Raw genomic sequence first — 13,743 nt, 5'->3', positions numbered from 1 at the left:
ACTCATTTTTAACTATGGCGCCATTATTTTGGGCTGAATTTTTATGGAGCCTAAATTTCCTATCTTTTTTTCTCTTCCAGGCAAGGTTTTACAGGGCTCACGCTGCAGCATGAGGGAGTGAAAACATGAGTCTGGTACCCATGCTCACTCCAAAAGAGGAGCTTTGGGTCCAGGTATGTGGGTTGGGCAGGAGGTATAGCTTAGACAAGCTGCCCGCCACCCTGCCCACCACCTTGGTGGTGCTGTATGCAAGAATCACACACAGTGCCCTGCTTTTGCTACTGGTACTTCTGTTGATTTATGGCTTTTTCTGTATCCCACTGTTCATAATTGTACCAACTTCCATGTGGGCAATTATTTTCAGTCCTATCTTCTAGTTTCTCTGTATTCTGTTGCTTCAGGGGATATTTGTCCATGTTCAAGTATTCTGAGAAACGGTCCCAGGTCCCAGCATATCTTAAGTGAAGACCAGCTATCCTTAGCCTACCTTTCCACATGGTTGGGCAGAGGCCAAGCAGTTCCGGGCATCAAAACAGCCTTTTCTTCCTTCGAGTTTCTTCTATCTTCCTTTATATGGTTATTGGCTATCCTGTTTTACTGAGTAAGGTCTTTCCCTTTCCTGAGATTTAAAAAATATTCTACACCGTTTTTCTATTCTTTTTAAACCCACATATTTTTTCAGTCTAAAGACTTTTAAAATCAAGATTTTACTTATGTACAGGATTACCTGATAAAGTTCTAAATTTATCTGTTTTAAACAACTAATAGCCAATTATTTCAACTCAGTTTGAGTAATTTATGTGGTAAGCCATGTCCAACAGACTCTTTGCGAACCCACGGACTGCAGCCTGCCAGGCTCCTGTCTATGGAATTTTCCAGGAAAGAATACTGGAGTGGGTTGCCATTTCCTTCCTCAGGGGATCTTCCTAACTGAGGAATTGAACCCGCATCTCTTTCATCTCCTGCCCTGGCAGGTGGATTCTTTACTACTCTGCCACTTGGGAAAGGAACCTGAAATGTCAGGTCCAGATATCAAGGTAAATTAGAAGTGGTCAAACAGGAGATGGCAAGAGTGAACATCAACATTTTAGGAATCAGTGAACTAAAGTGGACTGGAATGGGTGAATTTAACTGAGATGACCATTATATCTAGTACTGTGGATAAGAATCCCTTAGAATACATGGAGTAGCCATCATAGTCAACAAGAGTCCAAAATGCAGTACTTGGATGTGATCTCAAAAACGACAGAATGAGCTCTGTTCATTTCCAAGGCAAACCATTTAATATCACAGTAATCCAAGTCTATGCCCCAACCAGTAATGCTGAAGAAGCTGAAGTTGAATGGTTCTATGAAGACCTACAAGACCTTCTAGAACTAACACCCAAAAAAGATTCCATTTTAGGGGACTGGAATGCAAAAGTAGGAAGTTAAGAGATACCTGGAATAACAGGCAAATTCAGCCTTTGGAGTCCAAAATGTAGCACGGCAAAGGCAACCGTTTTGCAAAGAGAACACACTGGTCACAGCAAATGCCCTCTTCCAACAACACAAGAGAAGACTCTACACACGGACATCACCAGATGGTCAATACCAAAATCAGACTGCTTATATTCTTTGCAGCCAAAGATGGAGAAGCACTGTACAGTCAGCAAAAATAAGACCGGGAGCTGACGTGGCTCAGATCATGAACTCCTTAATGCCAAATTCAGACCTAAATTGAAGAAAGTAGGGAAAACCACTAGACCATTCAGGTTATGACCTAAATGAAATCCCTTACAATTATACAGTGGAAGCGACAAGTAAATTCAAGATTAGATCTGATAGAGGGCCCGAAGAACTATGGATGGAGGTTCATGACATTGTACAGGAGAAAGTGATCAAGACCATCCCAAAGAAAAAGAAATGCAAAAAGGCAAAATGGTTGTCTGAGGAGGCTGAGAAAAGAAGAGATGCTAAAGGCAAAGGAGAAAAGGAAAGATAATTCCATTTGAATACAGAGTTCCAAAGAACAGCATGGAGAGATAAGAAAGCCTTCCTCAGTGAGCAATGCAAAGAAATAGAGGAAAAAACAGAACAGGAAAGACTAGAGATCTCTTCAAGAAAACTGGAGATACCAAGGGAACATTTCATGTAAAGATGGGCTCAATAAAGGACAGAAATGGTATGGACCTAACAGAAGCAGAAGATATTAAGAAGAGGTGGCAAGAAAACACAGAAGAACTGTACAAAAATATTCTTCATGACCCAGAAAAACATGATGGTGTGATCACAAACCTAGAGCCACACATCCTGGAATGTGAAGTCAAGCGGGCCTTAGAAAGCATCACTACGAACAAAGCTAGTGGAGGCGATAGAATTCCAGTTAAGCTATTTCAAATCCTAAAAGATGGTTCTGTTAAAAGTACTGCACTCAATATGCCAGCAAATTTGCAAAACTCAGCAGTGGCCACAGGACTGGAAAAGGTCAGTTTGCATTCCAATCCCAAAGAAAGGCAATGCCGAAGAATGTTCAAACTACCACACAATTGCACTCATCTCACATGCTAGCAAAGTAATGCTCAAAATTCTCCAAGCCAGGCTTCAACAATATATGAACCATGAACTTGCAAATGTTCAAGCTGGATTTAGAAAAGGCAGAGGAACCAGAGATTAAATTGCCAACATCTACTGGATCATCAAAAAAGTAAGAGAATTCTAGAACTTCTACTTCTGCTTTATTGATTATACCAAAGTCTTTGACTGTGTAGAACACAACAAATTGTGGAAAATTCTTGACTAGGTGGGAATATTAGACCACCTTACCTGCCTCCTGAGAAATCTGTATGCAAGTCAAGAAGCAACAGTTAAAACCAGACATGAAACAACAGACTTGGTTCAAAATTGGGAAAGGAGTATGTCACAGCTGTATATTGTCACACTGCTTAAATTACATGCAGAGTTTAGCATGTGAAATGCCAGGCTGGATGAAGCACAAGCTGGAATTAAGATTTCCAGTAGAAGGATCAATAACCTCAAATACGTGGATGACACTTATGGCAGAAAGTGAAGAACTAAAGAGCCTCTTGATGAAAGTGAAAAAGAAGAGTGAAAAAGCTGTCTTAAAACTCAGCATTCAAAAAACTAAGATCATGGCATCTGGTCCCATCACTTCATGACAAATAGATGAGGAAACAATGGAAACAGTGACAAACTTTATTTTATTGGGCTCCAAAATCACTGCAGATGGTAACTGGAGCCATGAAATTAAAAGATGATTACTCCTTGGAAGAAAAGCTATGACCACCTAGACAGCATATTAAAAAGCAGAGACATTACTTTGACAACAAAGGTCCATCTAGTCAAAGCTCTGGTTTTTCCAGTAGCCATGTATGGATGTGAGAGCTGGACAACAAAAAAGGCTGAGTGCCAAAGAACTGATGCCTTTGAATTGTGGTGCTGGAGAAGACTCCTGAGAGCCCCTTGGACTGCAAGGAGATCCAACCAGTCCATCCTAAAGGGAATCAGTCCTGAATATTCATTGGAAGGGCGATGCTGAAGCTGAAACTCCAATCCTTTGGCCACCTGATGTGAAGAAGTGACTCACTGGAAAAGACCCTGATGCTGGGGAAGACTGAAGGCAGGAAGAAAAGGGGACAACAGAGGATGAGATAGTTGGATGGCATCACCAACTCGACTAATGTGAGTTGAGCAAGCTCCAGGAGTTGCTGATGGACAGAGAAGCCTGGTGTACTGCATTCCATGGGGTTGCAAGAGTCAGACATGATTGAGCAACTGAACTTAACTAAAACCTGGGAGAGTGAAAGTCACTCAGCTGTGTCTGACTCTTTGTGACCCCATGGAGTATACAGTCTATGGAATTCTCTAGGCCAGGATACTGGAGTGGGGAGCCATTCCCTTCTCCAGGGGATCTTCCCAACCCAGGGGTCGAACCCAGGTCTCCCGCACTGCAGACGAATTCTTTACCAGCTGAGCCACCTGGGAAGCCTGCAGTAATTTATACCCCATGCTTATATAGCCACCTTTATATACCTTTACATAGCCACCTTACATACCACCTCTCATAAATTAAACTCTTACATGTGTTTAGAACTGCTACTATTTTCTTCCTTCTGTTCCTCTAATTTTTCTGTACTAATACCATACTATTAACAGCTTTATTAACTTGACAGCTACATGTAAAAAATGAAATCTGAACATTCTCTAACACCACTCACAAAAATAGACTCAAAATGGATTAAAGACCCAAATGTAAGGCTGAATACTATAAAATAAAACTCTTCAGTTCAGTTCAGTTGCTCAGTCATGTCCAACTCTTTGCGACCCCATGAATCGCAGCACGCCAGGCCTCCCTGTCCATCACCAACTCCCGGAGTTCACTCAGACTCACGTCCATCGAGTCAATGATGCCATCCAGCCATCTCATCCTCGTCGTCCCCTTCTCCTCCTGCCCCCAACCCCTCCCAGCATCAGAGCTTTTTCCAGAAAAACATAGGCAGAACACCCTTTGACATAAACCACAGCATTATCTTTTGGAACTGATCTACAGTAATGAAAATAAAAGCAAAAATAAACAAATGGGACCTACTTAACTTGAAAGCTTTTGCACAGCAAAGGAAACTATAAACAAGACGAAAAGACAATCCTCAGAATGGGAGAAACTATTTGCAAATGAAGCAGCTGACAAGGGATTAACTTCCAAAATATACAAACGTTCATTAAGCTCAATATAAAAAACAAACAACCCAATCAAACAGGCAGAAGACTTAGACATTTCTCTAAAGAAGGCATATAGATGATCTCAACAAACACATTTGAAAAGATGCTCAACATCACTAATTATTAGAGAAATGCAAATCAAAAGTATAATGAGGTATCATTTCACACTACTCAGAATGGCCATCATCAAAAAACTCTACAAACAATAAATGCTGGAGAGGTGTGGAGAAAACGAAACACTCCTATACTGTTGGTGGGAATGCAAACTGGTACAGCCACTACAAAGAACAGTATGGAGATTCCCTAAGAAACTAAACACAGAATTACCATATGATTTACACTATTTAAAAGAGCCAAGAAATGGAAGCAACCTAAATGTCCAACAGAGAAATGGATAAAGAAGGTGTGGTACATATACACAATGGAATATTATTCAGCCATTAAAAAGAATTAAATAATGCCATATGCAGCAACATGAATGGACCTAGAAATGATCATACTAAGTGAAGTAACTCAGAGAAAAATAAATATCATATGGTAACACATATGGGTGGAATCTTAAAAAAAAAAAAAAGAAAAAAGTGATACAAATGAACTTATTTGCAAAACAGAAACAGACTCAGATTTCCAAAGCAGATTTGTGGTCACCAGGTGAGGGCATGTGGGGGAAAGGGATAAATTAGGAGTTTAGGATTAACATATACACACTACTATATATAAAATAGATAATCAACAGAGATCTCCTATTTGCACAGGAAACTACTCAATATTCTGCAATAACCTATATAGGAAAAGAATTTGAAAATGAATAGATATATGTATAACTGAATCACTTAGCTGTATAGTGATGGAACTGACACATCGTAAATCAACTATACTCCTATGTAAAATAAAAATTAAAAAAAAGCTTTACTGTTCACTTTAACATCTGTTATACAAATGTCTTATTCATGATTGTGCTTTTTCAAAACTTCTTGGGTTTCTGGCACATTTATTCTTCCAGATGAACTTTATAATCAACTTATAAACTGTTGAGACTCTCACTGGAGTTTTATCAGATTTATGCATTAGTGTGGAAATGACTGACATGCTGATGATGATTGTAATTTTATATTTTTAGAACATAATAAGCTTCCCCATTTATTCAGGCCTTAGTTTTATATCCTTCAGTAAAATACCATTATATTTTAGTAAGTTGAACATAATCTCTTAACTGTTTCCTTCCATGTGGGCCTCTTTCTCATCTCTACATAAATTTTAAAAATTTCCAACAATTTTTGAATAAAAAGAACATTTCTTTACATCCCATAAAATGACAGGGCTGTTAGGTATTTTTTAAGAGCTATTTCAGCTATGAAAATTCAATAACTTTCTATAAACATTTCAAAAAATGATCTAAAAATCATCTAAAGAATGCACATACTGTGCATATGTTTTTTATGTATAAACAAACTAAGTATATACATGAAGGATATACTGCTTTCATCTTGGAGAGGAACTCTCATCCATCAGAAATTGCTGCCAAGAGCGGTAGACTTAGAATATCTAGGTTAAGGGAAAAGAATACTATAATGAATTATTGATTTCTGTCATAAGGGAGGGAACAGAAAATGGTGATATAAATGCCAAGTTTTTGCCATACATGAAATTGACCAAACTACTAACAAAGGTTGTTTCTAGAAGTGGAATTGTCAAGAGGGCCTTCATTTTCATCTTTTTACAACCCTAGATTAAGTTTTTTCTTTTTTCCTAACAATCAAGTATTTTGCTTTCAAAAATCAGAAAAAAAACAAAACAAAACAAAACAAAACTTCCCTGCTGGTCCAGTGGTTAAAAATCTGCCTTCTAATGCAGGGGATGCAGGTTTGATCCCTGGTCAGGGGACTAAGAACCCACATGTTGCAGAGCAACTAAGCCAGTGCACAACTAGGGAGCTGGAGCCACAAATAGAGAGACTGTGTATCACAGTTACTGAGTCTGCATGCTACAACTAGAAAGAAGCCTGCATGCCTTAACAATGATCCTGTGGGTGCAACTGAGATGCAGCCAAATAAATAAATATTTCTGAAAGATAAAAAAAGTGCTTAAGTTTGTAAAAATACTGCAACTTCTTAATGAATAATGAATATTTAATAGTGGTATGGATATACCATATGGTGGTATGAAATAATACTCCCATAAATTTCATTATTTCATTATCTCCCATAAATTTCTAATTTCTAATGAATTTTTCCAGAAAAAAAGTTCTTACAATTCAGGTTTTAAAAGATGCATTAAAGAAAAAAGAAAACTTACTTTTCTGGATAAAGTATTCCTTAAATATTATTTCTAATATTAATGTCATAATATAGAATTATAGCACTGATGCTGAAGAAGCTGAAGTTGAACAATTCTATTAAGACCTCTAAGACTTTCTAGAACTAACCAAAAAAAGATGCCCTTTTCATCATAGGTACTGGAATGCAAGAGTAGGAAGTCAAGAGATACCTAGAATAACAGGCAAGTTTGGCCTTGGAGTACAACATGAAGCAGGGCAAAGGCTAACAGACTTTTCTCAAGAGAACACACTGGACATAGCAAACACCCTCTTACAACAACACAAGAGATGACCCCACGCACACACACATTACCAAATGGTCAATACTGAAATACGACTGATTATATTCTTTGCAGTCAAAGATGGTGAAACTCTATACAGTCAGCAAAACCAAGACCTGGAGCTGTGGCTCAGATAATCAGCTCCTCATTGCAAAACTCAGGCTTAACTTGAAGAAAGTGGGAGAGGTGATGAATAGATTCAAGAGATTAGATCTGGTAGCCAGAGTTATGAAGAACTATGGACATAGGTTCATAACCTTCTACAGGAGGCAGTGACCAAAACCACCCCAAAGGAAAAGAAATGCAAGAAGGAAAAATGATTGTGTAAGGAGGCTTTACACATAGCTGAGAAAAGAAAAAAAGCAAAAAAGCGAAATGGAAAGACATACCCAACTGAATGCAGAGTTCCAGAAAATAGAAGAGATAAGAAGACCTTCTTAAATGAACAGTGCAAAGAAGTACAGGAAAACTTCTCAAGAAAACTGGAGATATCAGGGGAACATTTCACACAAGAATGAGCATGACAAAGGACCTAACAGAAGCAGAAAAGATTAAAAAGAGGTGGAAAGAATACACGGAAGAACTATACAAAAAAGGTCTTAATGATCCAGATAACCAAGATGGTGTGATCACTGACCTAGAGCTTGACATCCTAGAGTGAAGTCAAGTGGGCCTCAGGAAGCTTTACTACAAACAAAGTTAGTGAAGGTGATGGAATTCCAGCTGAGCTATTCAAAATTCTAAAAGATGATGCTGTAGAAGTGCTGCACTCAGTACATCAGCAAAATTGGAAAACTCAGCAGTGGTCAGAGGACTGGAAAAGGTCAGTTTTCATTCCAATTCCAGAGAAGGGCAGTGTCAAAGAATCTACAAACTATTGTATAATTATGCACATTTTGCATGCTAGTAAGGTTATACTGAAAATTCTTCAAGCTTGGCTTCAACAGTATATTAACTAAGAACTTCCAGATGGGTTTAGAGAAGGCAGAAGAAACAGAGATCAAATCGCCAACATTCACTGGATCATAGAGAAACCAAAGCAATTCCAGAAAAACATCTACTTCTGCTTCATTGACTATGGTAAAGCCTTTGAATGTGTGGATCACAACAAACTGGAAATATCTTAAAGAGATGGGAATACCAGACCACCTTACCTGCCTCCTAAGAAACCTGTATCCTGGTCAAGAAGCAACCTTTAGAACCTTTAGAAACAGTAAGAACCTTTCATGGACTGGTTAAAACTTGTAAAATGAGTACCACAAGGCTGTATACTGTCAGAGATCAAATTGCCAACATCCGCTGGATCATCAAAAAAGCAGGAGAGTTCCAGAAAAACATCGATTTCTGCTTTACTGATTATGTCAAAGCCTTTGACTGTGTGGAGCACAATAAACTGTGGAAAATTCTGAAAGGGATGGGAATACCAGAGCACCTGACCTGCCTCCTGAGAAGCCTATATGCAGGTCAGGAAGCAACAGTTAGAACTGGACATGGAACAACAGACTGGTTCCAAATAGGAAAAGGAGTACGTCAAGGCTGTATATTATCACCCTGCTTATTTAACTTATATGCAGAGTACATCATGAGAAACGCTGGGCTGGAAGAAGCACAAGGTGGAATCAAGATTGCTGGGAGAAATATCAATAACCTCAGATATGCAGATGACACCACCCTTATGGCAGAAAGTGAAGAGGAACTCAAAAGCCTCTTGATGACCGTGAAAGAGGAGAGTAAAAAAGTTGGCTTAAAGCTCAACATTCAGAAAACGAAGATCATGGCATCTGGTCCCATCACTTCATGGGAAATAGATGGGGAAACAGTGGCAGACTATTTTTGGGGGCTCCAAAATCACTGCAGATGGTGACTGCAGCCATGAAATTAAAAGACGCTTACTCCTTGGAAGGAAAGTTATGACCAACCTAGATAGCATATTCAAAAGCAGAGACATTACTTTGCCAACAAAGATCCATCTAGTCAAGGCTATGGTTTTCCCTGTGGTCATGTATGGATGTGAGAGTTGGACTGTGAAGAAAGCTGGGCGCCGAAGAATTGATGCTTTTGAACTGTGGTGTTGGAGAAGACTCTTGAGAGTCCCTTGGACTGCAAGAAGATCCAACCAATCCATTCTAAAGGAGATCAGCCCTGGGATTTCTTTGGAAGGACTGATGCTAAAGCTGAAACTCCAGTACTCTGGCCACCTCAGGCGAAGAGCTGACTCATTGGAAAAGACTCTGATGTTGGGAGAGATTGGGGGCAGGAGGAGAAGGGGACGACAGAGGATGAGATGGCTGGATAGCATCACTGACTCGATGGACATGAGTTTGAGTGAATTCCAGGAGTTGGTGATGGACACGGAGGCCTGGCGTGCTTCAATTCATGGGGTCGCAAAGAGTCAGACACGACTGAGCAACTGAACTGAACTGATACAGAGTACATTATGAAAAATGCTGGGCTGGATGAATCACAAGCTTGAATCAAGAATGACAGGAGAAATATCAACAATCTTAGACATGCAGATGATATCTCTCTAATGGCAGAAAGTGAAGAGAAACTAAAGAGCCTCTTGATGAGGATGAAAAAGTGAAAAAGTTGGCTTAAAACTCAACATTCAAAAAACTTAACATCATGGCATCCAGTCGCATCCCTTCATGACAAATAGAGAGGGGAAAAGTGGAAGCAGACTTTATTTTCTTGGGCTTCAAAATTACTGCAGACAGTAACTGCAGCCACAAAATTAAAAGACACTTGCTCCTTAGAAGGAAAGCTATGACAAACCTAGATGGCGTATTAAGAAGCAAAGATATCACTTTGCCAACAAAAGTCCATATAGTCAAAGCTACGGTTTTTCCAGTAGTCATGTATGAATGTGAGAGTTGGAAAATAAAGAAGGCTGAGCACTGAAGAACCGACGCCATAGAACTGTGGTGCTAGAGATGACTCTTGACATTCCCTTGGACAGCAAGGAGATCAAACTAGTCAATCTTAAAGGAAATCAACCCTGAATGTTCATTGGAAGAACTGATGCTGAAGCTCCCATACTTTGGCATCTGATGTGAACAGCCAACTCATTGAAAAATACCCTGAGCTAGGAAAAACTGAAGGCAAAAGGAGAAGGCAGTGTCAGAGGATGAGATGGTTAGATAGCATCATCAACTAATTAGACATGAATCTGAGCAAACTCCAGGAGATAGTGAAGGACAGGGAAGCCTGGAGTGCTGCAGTCCATGGGGTTGCAAACAGTCAGACATGACTTAGCGACTGAACAGCAACAATAAACACTGTATTATTACTCTTGACTAAAGTCATCAGGAATGCATGAACATAAACTAAGAAATTATGCAGAAAAAAGTGGTTTCAGTACTTTTAACACTTACAATTCAATTTCAACCATGCCTTTGGAACATCCTCTCTTCACAAAAAAGCCAACCTAAGATATAAAAAAAGACAAAGTGAGCTGTGTGGTGACATTCCCAGGTGAGACACAGCAGAAGTCATTATTATTTGTCAGATCAAGAATTCTTTCAATAACTATTCTGTACATTCACTTACTTCACTTTCTAATTGTACCCTTTCCAGATTTAGGCTCCTCCACTGTTTCCACTCACAGATAATATTATAAGCTACCAGTATTTAAATATTCTAAGAGTTATTGATCTTTCTATGCGTTTAAGAGCCACTTACAAAGTTCATGACAAAGCTATTAACAGTAAGTAGTGCAGAGCAAAAATCTGAGCCCAAGTTATCGAGCTCCAGACTGAGTACTTCTATGGAGCTGCACAGATTAAATATTATTAATAATCACTCTAATAGCACCCATCCTGCTATTAATTAGTATACACCTATCACCAAGCACTTTTTAAATAGTCCAATAAATATAGTAAACACGATTTAAGTGAGCACAATTTATATCATAAAATAGATGTATTTAAGCTGCTTTCTATATGTATGTGAGTGTAAAGTATGAAAAAAGACCCTGGACCTAAAAAAATTAGATTGGATCTTGAATCAGGCTATAATTAAGTAATACTCAAAAAAGGTGGGAAATACACCTTGCAAATAATTGTTTTTTTAATAGTGGTAATGACAATGATGATGACAATTATAACCACAACAGTTAACATTTATTAAGCATTACTATGTTTATGCTCTAAGCACTTGATATACAATTTTCTCATTTAATACTCGTGAGCAAATTTATGAGATATGTATTATATCCATTTTACAGATGATGAAACTGAGAACCATAAAGATGAAAAAGAAAGTCTATTGCTGTAACAAGAAAGTACAGTTTAATGATCAAGAGTACAGGCTTCAACATAGACCATGTCTAATTCAAATCTCAGCTCTGCCATATACAAGCTGTTTCACCTTGACTGGGTTACTTAACGTCTCTGTTTCAGTTTTTTCATAAATAAGGAAAACAATGGCATTTTTTTAGGAGTGGGGCATCTGCTCATTAGGTTGCAGTAATTAAAATACTTGGTACCAAATGGAAGAAATAAAATTAGAAGGCAGTTCTTATTATAAAGTATTTGTACCAGTGGTGCAGAAATGCTTATACTAAATTTTTATATTGCATTTAAATAAAAATACAACATTAAAATTTTTTTTGCTAAGAATTTGGACATCCCCTGAACACATCTGTGGATACACAAACGTCTGCAAGCTGTCATCTAAGAAAACTGCACTTCACAGCTTCCTTTAAAAAGCCTACCACTCAAGGGTGAGGACAGATGTATCTTCATGACAAAAATAAATAAGAAGGTTGGTGAAAATTGTTACAGCCCAATCCATTCTGACTAAGGCAGCCCTTGGAATACAATACAGACCATTACAGAGAGATAATGATTTAATGAACAGTTTCTGACAATTTAAAAAACTACATATAGGGAATTCCCTGGCAGTTCAGTGGTTAGAATTGGCACTTTCACTGCCAAAGGCCTGCGTTAGATTCCTGCTTGGGGAACTAAAATCCCACAAGCTGTGCAGTGTGGCCAAAAAAACAAACACAAGATAATATTAATAAAAATCTGAGTATGTCCTTGGAAATTATCTACTCCAACCCCTGTTCTCTGCAATAAAAACTGAATTCCAGACAACTAACTGGCTCAGGTTACAAAATTAATCATTAATAAATCAGTATCTTTTCTATCTAATAAATGCCTCTCTTATGGCATTAAAAATTTTGTTTTGAATAGGTTATTTATAATGTTAAGGGGTATACAAATCAATCTTGTAACCTACATTAAATTTTGCTGTTGTTTATTCGCTAAGTTGTATCTGACTCTTTTGCAACACTATGGACTGTAGCCAGCCCGGCTCCTTCTGTTCATGAGATTCTCCAGGCAAGCATACTGGATTGGGTTGTCATTTTCTTCTACAGAAGATTTTTCTGACCCAGGGATTGAACCTGCATCCCCTGCGTTGGCAGGTAGATTCTTTATCATGGAGACACCATGTAAGCCGGCATATTAAATGTTAAGCCTTGCTTAAAAACCTATAATATCACTTTGATTATATTATAATATTTACAGTAGTTTTAGAAAAATAAAAGAATCATTTCAAGTTTTTAAAATATTTTACAGTCAAGTAACTCAACTTTTAGACTTTCTTTTTAAAACATGTTTTCATGTGAAATATATACCAACAGTATATACAAACTTCATGAACTGTTTAGAAATAATAAAACCACCATATATCTACCAGTTTAAGGAACTGGTCACTAACGGTGTATCTGACATTCCTTAATTCATGCTAATTGCATCCTTTTTCTCTCAACTAATGGGGAAGAAAGAGGTAAAGGAATAGTTAGGAGTTTGGGATCAACATGTACACACTGTTATATATTTTAAATAGATAACCAATAAGGTCCTACCATATAGCACAGGGAACTCTACTCAATGTTATTTGGCAGCCTGGATGGGAGGGGAGTTTGGGGGAGAATGGATACATGTATATGCATGGCTGAGTATCTTTGCTGTCCAGCTGAAACTATCACAACATTGTTAATCGGCTATACTCCAATATAAAATAAAAAGTTTAAAAAATGAAACAACAAATGTAATCTCTAAACTGATTTAATTAAACGGCAACCCACCCCAGTGTTCTTGCCTGGAGGGACAGGGGAGCCTGGTGGGATGCCGTCTATGGGGTTACACAGAGTCGGACACGATTGAAGCGACTTAGCAAGCAAGCAAGCAAGCAAACTGATAATTCCTTTACTTTTGTTTTTTACTGTATGAGACTCCAAATGTTTTTGACTGTTCTAGAAACAAACTCACATTACGTGTATTTTTCCAAGATGGCATTTTTCCTTAAAATTATGTTTTTGATATTTAACCAGTGAGCCAAAGTTTGTTTTTATTGTCATATAATATTCAATTGTATTTGACTATTCCAGAATTCACTGCAAACAATACTTCTATAA

The 13,743-nt window shown here is 38.1% G+C and overlaps 1 protein-coding gene across 2 annotated transcripts in view; it reads right to left on the bottom strand.

Moving 5' to 3' along the window:
• The window catches only part of SMC5 (structural maintenance of chromosomes 5), a 99,954-nt gene that overhangs the window by 69,086 nt on the left and 17,125 nt on the right, over positions 1–13,743 (bottom strand). For both annotated transcript variants that reach the window (XM_055578288.1, XM_055578289.1), the window contains exon 3: positions 10,691–10,743. In XM_055578288.1, the coding sequence (XP_055434263.1) occupies positions 10,691–10,743 (53 nt within the window). The remainder of the gene's footprint in view (positions 1–10,690; positions 10,744–13,743) is intronic.

Source organism: Bubalus kerabau, chromosome 4, assembly GCF_029407905.1.
Source record: "Bubalus kerabau isolate K-KA32 ecotype Philippines breed swamp buffalo chromosome 4, PCC_UOA_SB_1v2, whole genome shotgun sequence".
NCBI classification, from domain to species: Eukaryota; Metazoa; Chordata; class Mammalia; order Artiodactyla; family Bovidae; genus Bubalus; species Bubalus kerabau.
The sequence above is the reverse complement of the archived record's forward strand: the minus strand, read 5'-3'. Positions and strand labels throughout refer to the sequence as shown.